At 57.5% G+C, this 7,750-nt stretch overlaps 1 protein-coding gene across 1 annotated transcript; it reads right to left on the bottom strand.

Moving 5' to 3' along the window:
* Positions 1-281: 281 nt before the first annotated feature.
* On the bottom strand, positions 282-1,701 carry TPBGL (trophoblast glycoprotein like). The gene has a single exon (XM_007455024.1). It carries the CDS (start codon positions 1,553-1,555, stop codon positions 383-385), a length of 1,173 nt encoding a protein of 390 aa, XP_007455086.1. The 5' UTR covers positions 1,556-1,701; the 3' UTR covers positions 282-382.
* Positions 1,702-7,750: the final 6,049 nt, after the last annotated feature.

Here is a 7,750-nt window from a genome sequence, read left to right as displayed (position 1 = left end):
GCTGAGAGGTCTGGGTTCAAAGCACAGGGTAGTGGAAGCAGTCCCAGGGACTTCGGATTGAAGGACAGGGTCTCTGGGTGAGTGCTGAAAGGGGGGAGGGGGCTTCTGGTGGTTCAGGAGGGCTGTCAGAGCTTGGGATGGGTGGACGGGGTTTCTGGAATCAGAAGAGAGTGTCTCTGGGTCTTTGATGGTGACAGCTCTCAGAGGCTGGGGAGGGAGGTACAGCTTGGGGCCTCCAGGTGGGGGAGATGCCATAATCCAAAGGTCTCAGATCGGTCAGGCGTAGGTCTCAAAGCCCCAAGCTCGCGGGTGTCTCATACCCACGGCCTCGGGACAGGTCATCAGCTGGCAGGGGTAGCCCCCAAGTCCCAACAAGCGAAGCTCAGAGGCCCGAACCGGGGAAAGTGGCCCCAGAACCGGCGGGGGCGGCCGAGGCGGGCGCGCGGCGTGGGTCTGCGTCCTGCTCGTAGCGGTAATGGTAGCCCTCCATCTGGTCCCGGCACGCCTCGCGCAAGTTGCGCATCCAGCGCTGGATGCCACGGCGGTTTAGGTAGAGCACCATTAGGAAGATGAGGCCGATGAGCGCCAGAACCAGCCCGAAGAAGACGTAGGAGGCTTCCAGCTCCGGGCCGGCAAGTTCCACTTCTTCCCCGCGACCGTCGGCGTCGCCTTCGGCGCAGCGCAGCCCCGCCTCGTCCAGGTCCAGGAATGGCCGGTCGTACAGCGCCCGCGGGGAGGCGCAGCGCAGGCGCCGCGCGTCGGGTACGCGCTCCGTGGCGTTGCGCATCCAGGCCAGCAGGGGGCGCGCAGCGCAGCCGCAACGCAGGGGGTTGTCGGCGAGCAGCAGGCGCGGCGCGGGGAGGCCGCCATTGCGCTCGAGCGCGCGCAGCTCGTCGGGGCCCAGGCTGGCCAGCGCGTTGAGGCGCGCGTCCAGCTGCTCCAGGCGCGGCCGGCTCAGCGCGGCGGACGGCAGGCGGCTAAGAGCGTTGCCTGACAGGCCCAGGAGGCGCAGCTCGTCGAGCGGGGCGAGCGCGGCGTCCAGCGCGGCCAGCAGCGCGGGGCCGCCCCGCGCCAGCGCATGGTTGAGCTGCAGGGAGCGCAGCGCGGGCAGCCCGCGGAAGGCGTCGCCGCCCAGGGCGCGCAGCGGGTTGTGGCTCAGGTCGAGCGCCGCCAGGCTGGGCAGCCCGTCGAAGGCGCCGTCCTCCACCATCTCGATGTTGTTGTGCGTGAGGCGCAGAGCGGTCAGGAGCGGCAGGCGCCCGCCGCCCGCCGCCTCCGCCTCCTCCCCGTCCGCGTCCCCGCCGGCGAAGGCGGCCGCGCGCAGCACAGTCAGGTTGGCGCCCACGATGGTGAGGTTGCGCGCGTCGGGTGGCACGTCCCGCGGCGGCTGCCGGAGCTCGGCGCCCGAAGCGCAGCGCAACATCAGCTTAGGGCCGCCGAAGCAGTAGCACTGGAAGGGACAGGGCGCGGCGGGTCGGCTCAGCGCCACCGCCAGGAGCAGCAGCCCCGGCAGCAGCGGGCCCCTGTGCTCCGGCTGTCCCGCGCGCGGGGCCATCGCGGCTGCCCCCGCATCCAGCGCCCGGGCCGCCGCGCTCACCAGTGAGTTCGGAGCCCCGTGGGGGCGGGGAGGGGGGCGGGTGGGGCAAGTCCTCGATCGGGAGCGCCCGGCGGTTGTGGTCGGTCCTTCCGCTGGCTCTATAGTCCGAGGAGCCTTCACTTTCCTGGCTGGGGCGAGAGGGGTCAGGCGGGGAGCGGAGCCCCCCGCCCCCGGTGCCCTCTTCGCCCTGCGCACCGGCCTCCGACTTCTGCGGCCGTTCTGGGCTCGGAGCCGAGTGGGCAGGGTTTGCCTCCCCCCTCCCCGCCTCCCGGCCTCCTCCTCCGCCCCCGGCGGTGTCTCCGCGCCCTCCTTGCGGAGAGGCGGGGTGGGAGGCTCCCGAGAAGCAGGGCTTTCGGCTGCTGCTCTTTCTCTTACCCCATCTGGGCTCCCGGACTGCTGAGAAGTTTGGCTCTCCGAGGTTCTGACTTATTTCCCCCTCATCTCCCCCCTAGCCCCTGCTCTTAGGCTGGTACCTTCCCCCTCCCTCTCTGGGATGTGTGGGGTGGGGTGGGGCCGGGCTAGGGAGAGCAGGCAGGTGGGTCAGCATCACCGACCGAGAATTTGGGAGGAGGACTTCAGGGCTTCTCCTACCAGCGCAGGCAGGGGTGAGGGGTGGGCTGGGAAAGTTCCTCATTTTTCAGCCTCTACCTTATCCTTGTGATCAAGGAGAGGGCTGTGCTAGGAGTGAGGGAAATCCCCAGCCTCAGCCCCCTCCTCTGCCACCCCAGTTACGTCAGGCCTGGCTCGGTCAACAACCCTGCGAGTCCCGGGAGACCAACGTCTTCTCCACCCCACCCCGAGGAAGTCAGCAACATCCCCTCCTCCTTCCACCCCTCCTCCCCCCAAGTCACTGGCTGCTCTGCCGGGAGTTCTTCCATCTGATTTCCTCCACCAGGCTGGACTCTTCCCTCAAGCACTCTCCTAGGCCCGGGGACCCGGTGGGTGTGGTGATTCAGCTCTTTGCTGTCCCCTCCCTGCCCCAGCACCTTCGTACCCCCGCTAGGCTGTTCTGGGTCTCAGGACCTTAGGGTTGTTGGATACCATCAGCTGCCCCTCCTCCCCTCCAGGGTACCTCACCTGTAAATGTTGAATGGGTTAGGAGGGTTTGTGAGACCGGGAGCAGATTTTGCAGCAGGGAGTGGGGGTCTCAGAAGGGGCCAGGGCTGAGCTGTTTATAGGTTTGTTTTGTTCTGGATTTTTTTTTTTTTTTTCCAGAACTGGGAAGCTCTAGACCTGATTTAAAGGGACAGACTCCTGAGATGGGAGCACTCCTTGCCTTGGCATGAATTATTCAGGCTGGAGAGGCTGACACTTGATCCGAAGGCCCTTCTGGTATCAGCAGAGCTGGTTGGGATAGAGGCTCCCCCCCCAACCTAAGAGTCATTCTCTTTCACCTGAATTAGGGATTGTTGGGTTGACTCCTTCCCTGAGGTTATATTTAACTGATCAACCAACAGATCAACACCACTTAAGGAGAAGAGGTAGGAGAAGATGTAGACCCTGCAGTGGCCTGGGTCTCAGACAAGGGCCATTTTTAAGGCCCAGGGCTGTTGATGCTGGGGGTGGGGGGTGGCCTCCCCTTCCCCTTCCCCTTTCTCTCCCCTGTCCCCATTGTCACTCCCAAGTATTGGCAGATGAGAATAGTAACTTGCACAAGCATGTTGGCCATGTCCGTACAGATGTACACGTGCGATTGTACATGCACGTGTACACATAGAAGCAGGCTTAGCACATAAACAGACCTAGGTGTGTTCACACGTAAGCACACACACACTCATGCTCACTTGGGTGTGCATACACATGCATAGGAAGGCTTGCATAAGCTTGTGCACAGTTCCAGGCAGCCTCAGATGTGCCTCTTGCAAGTACATGCAGGCTCATTCGTACGTGTGCACATATAAACATAGATTTGAGTGCATCCTGGCATGTGTCCGTAGATTCATAAGCACATACATATTTGAACCTTCCTACCTCTGGGGCCATGCAAGTGCCTGGGTGTGTTCTCAGAGGGGCAAGCTTACAGACTCATGCGTGCAAGCACATGTATCCAGAGGTCGGCCAACACACCCTGAGCCCACACCTGCCCTCCACCATGCCCTCGGTCTGTGGAATTAACAGGGTGTGGTGTCTTTTCTCATATGGGCACAAGAGCTCAAACAGATGCCACTGAGGCTGAGCCCTCAGCTCTTGCACTCACCCCAGTCCAGGTCCACGTCAGCTCCAAGCCCCAGCCGTGACGTCTCCCCCAGTGGGAGACGCTGGCCCTTCGTCACGATGGTGTTCCCGGTACAGGGACTAGCACAGGAGACTGTGCAGTAAATGTTTGTAAATGAATGAATGAATGAAAAGGTCTTTGCTTTTCTGTCCTGCTGCATAGAGCACCTTCTGCCTCCAGCCACTAAGAAATCACAGACCAACTGCCAAGGCCAGATCTCCCTCCCCAGGTCCCACGGTGGCTGTTTCTGATGGGCTGATGCCTGCTGAGTAGCAGGCAGCTTTGGTGGTAGGGGGTTGGGGTGTGTGTGCAGGTGCTCGACACCTCAGTTGGGGAAAGGAGGACCAGAGGGAACCTAGGACCATCAGGTGGCAGAGAACAAGGCAATGACTGTGTTTGATAAATGGGGTGGTGAGGCCAGAGGGCCAGGGACTTGCCACAAAGCCTGTGGTCCTCAGGGCTTTGCCTAGAAACCTGGCCCCAGAGTCCTTGCCCAGGGCTTTGTCCAAGGTAGTAGCTGCATCTGAGAGGGGCCAGCACCACAGGGAAATTTCATCCTGACCCCAGGAACCTGAGGCCAAGAACAGATGTCAGGGTGGGTCTGGTGTTACCTTGGACCTCTCTCCACCTCTGGGCTGTCAGCTTCTACTTCTGCAAAGTAGGTGGGCTTTTGAATTCCTGTCATTCCTTGTCCTTTCAGAGCTATTGTGATAACGTGAAGGGAAAAGGTTTTGAAACAAGAAAAGCCATATCATTAGGGTCTGGCCACCTAGCATCTATGTGACTCTAGATGAGGCATTGCCCTTTTCTGGGACTAATTAGTTCCCATGTCGTTTTGCTCTGTTCCATGTTCCTTCATCTCCCAATACCTCAAATTCATGGTAGATAGTAAAAGGAGTGAGTCTCCACTTGCTGTCTCCGTATATGCCTCTACCCTGCCTTCTCCCCACCCTCCTCTTTGTGCAGGTGTTCCTTTTCTCTGTCCAGGTTCCCCCAGAACCAAGTCTGTGAGCCATTTGGGGGTCTCTGTTCTCTGGAGGAACAGCCCTCTCCGTCTTGAGGTTGTCAGTGTTCAGTATGCAGTAGGTGTTCAATAAATGTATGTCCAGTTGTGTCTGAGGCTGTGTGTTTATTCTCTGATGCATCGAGTGGATTGCTCACTGTTTGCCCCATAAGAGGTGCTCTCTCCCCTTGATTCTATTTCTCCAGTCCAGCCTACTGTCCCTCAGGGCTCAGCTTGAGTTCTTTCCCCTCCAGGAAGCCTTCGTGGCTTCCTTCTCTCTCCTTTGAACTTCACTGAGTGATCAGAGGGCTAGAGCTCTCCTGAGCCCCCTGACTGTCAGCAATTGGGGCTCAGAACTGTCTGATTTCTTGTGTTGTCAGCACACAGCTCAGAGTTTCAGCACGGAGAAGGCACCAGGGAACATTTACTAAATGAAATAATGATTTAAAAATCTCTGGCTCAATCCACCCTTGTGAAGCAAGCTAGGTGAAGATCCTCCATCTACATTTTACACCAGGAGACAGGCTCCCAGAAAGGTCAGGTGCTTTCCTCAAGGTTGCACAGCTAACTGGGACCTGCCTGACAGGAGCTCAGGTTTCCTGCTCATCTCCTTTGCCGCAGCCCTCCCCATCCTAGGTTCTCTCTCTAGGGAGTGTGACTGGGTCAGATCTCAGGGGAGCCTGTGGGCAGAGCACAGGCACTCAGGGTTTCCTTAGGACTCAGCAAATGAATCACCCCAGCCCCACCCAGGCAGAATGATCCTGTCTGCCCTGTGCCAGGTTGAGAATCCCCCGTGTCAGCCACGCTGGACCTCAGTTCTTGAGTTTATTACCCCACTAGGTCCCAGAGCCCCTCTCAGCCTTTCAAGGAGCTGTTCCCTCCCCTAAACCCCAGCTCCTATACGCTTTTCTCCCTGAAAAGGCCCTACCCTCTATAAGCTCCACTAAGCCTTGGCAGGGAGCCTGGGGAGGTTTTCAACTTCCCTGAGGTCACCCAGCAGGTAGCCCTTCCCCATCTGCCTCCAGCTCCATTCTGTCCATTAGGGGCGACTCAATGTTACTGGAGCCTGTAGACAAGTCTGCCTTTCCAGCTCTGTTTCCCTCTCTTCAAAGGTGTGTGTGTGCACGGACGGGCTGATCTCGGAGGGCTTTTGAATCCTGTGCCCCTTGGTCTTTTAGGGATGAGGGTCTTGGAGGGGAAGGTAATGCTGTGACTTGCCCAAGTTGGTCCCCCCACCTTTTTAACATGTGACCTTGAACTTGCCCCCCCCCATTATAAAGCAGTGGTAGGATAGTCTGGGGTCCTCCTAAGTCTGATGCTGTAGCAGCCTGCAATCCAGGCTCCCTTTATGCTGGCGGCCCTCATACTGGCCTCCCTTTCCCTCTGCCCCCCCTTTCTCTGAGACAAGTGGAGAAGCAGCCGGCAGGCCTGACATGATGAAGCTCAGTCATTAGGTAGCGGGGGAGGCCCCAGGTTCTCTTGCGTAGCGTCTGCGCTGGTGAGGAGGGGAAAACTCCACTGCAGGCTTTGCTGTTCCCATTTCTCATTCCCCCCTCCCCCCACTGCCATGAGACACAGGAAAATCCATAGACCCAAGATTCATTTTCTCCATTGAGTCAGCAGAGGCCACACTCTGCTTCTGAGGGGCGGGCAACCAGCTTTTAAATAACTCTCCGATATTTAATACCCTCCTCCTCCACTCTGTGGCCTGGGCCTCTGGGGAAAGGCTAGAATAAATGAGTTGGATGAATCCTCTCAAAGTCATAAGTGCTCCTGCCTGTGCCTCAACCCATCCTCCTCCACCCAGACTTCCAGGCCATGGGGAAAAATACCGATTTCTTACTACCTTTAGACTGTGCTTTACAGTTTCTAAGTGGTGCCCCAGGTTGGGTTTGTTATCCCCAGTTTAGAATTGGAAACTGAAGTTTAGAAAAGAGGATGACCCCATCTGGCTTTTGGTCTTCGTCTGCTGCTGGCTGGCTGTGGGCCTTTGATCAGGTCCCTATCCCTCTCTGGGCTTCTATTTCCTCACCTGTGCTACAAGGTGGTTCAGCCTCTGGGTTGCCACTAGTCCCTCTAGCTGTTACATTTCATGAGCTGCTGCCCTGGTCTAGGTCTAGGTCTCCTCTCATGGAGCTACTTTTTGCCTCCATCCTCTTCTTGGGGAAGCTAACGGGCAGAGCAGACTGAGGCTCAAGGCCAGGCAGGGTCTGGGCCCAGGATTCCAGTGTAAGTCAGGGACAGGAGTGGGTGGGGGAAAGGGAAAGGAGCAGAGCTGGATTCTTTTTTCCCCTCCTCCCCAACCCCCTTCCTTTCTTTTGCAGGTAGACGTTAGGACAGACAAAGGGCAATGACATATTTAAAGCTTGGCTTCCTTAAAACTCAGGGTCTCAGTAGCTGCAGATATAATTTGAGAAGTTGGGAGCAAAACCCTCTTCCTAAGCTGTGTCAGGGTCAGGCTCCTGATAATGGAAGTTAGTGGGCCCAGTTCTCCTGGCTTCACCACTGTTCTGTGTCATTTGGAAGACAGGAATTGATATCTCCATTGGTTATATGAGAACACTGGGAGGTTAAGAGCTGTGCATGGGGTCACCTCAGACTAATGATGGAACAAGGTCTATAATCTAGGATTTCTGATTCCCATTTCATCCCACTGCCTGCTCTAGCAGGAAATTGGAGGCTGAGGGACGGGAATGGAAGAGGCATGTGGGTTCCTGCTTAGTCTGGGAGTGACCTTACTTTGCTCAACTTCCCTTGCATCCTCTTGGGTCCTCAGGAGCCTCTTGAGCTGTACCAAGCCTTCTACTTCTAAAATTACAGAATCTTAGAATCAAAACATTGAATTCTAAGAACCACAGACTCCAAGAGCCATAGAGCCATGGTCTGTTTGAATCAGAACTTAAGACATGGTGTTGGTAATATGAATGGTGGCGAA

The sequence above is a fragment of the Lipotes vexillifer genome, unplaced genomic scaffold, assembly GCF_000442215.2.
Source record: "Lipotes vexillifer unplaced genomic scaffold, Lipotes_vexillifer_v1.1 scaffold1693, whole genome shotgun sequence".
Classification (NCBI taxonomy): domain Eukaryota; kingdom Metazoa; phylum Chordata; class Mammalia; order Artiodactyla; family Lipotidae; genus Lipotes; species Lipotes vexillifer.
This window is presented reverse-complemented; position numbering and strand designations above follow the sequence as displayed.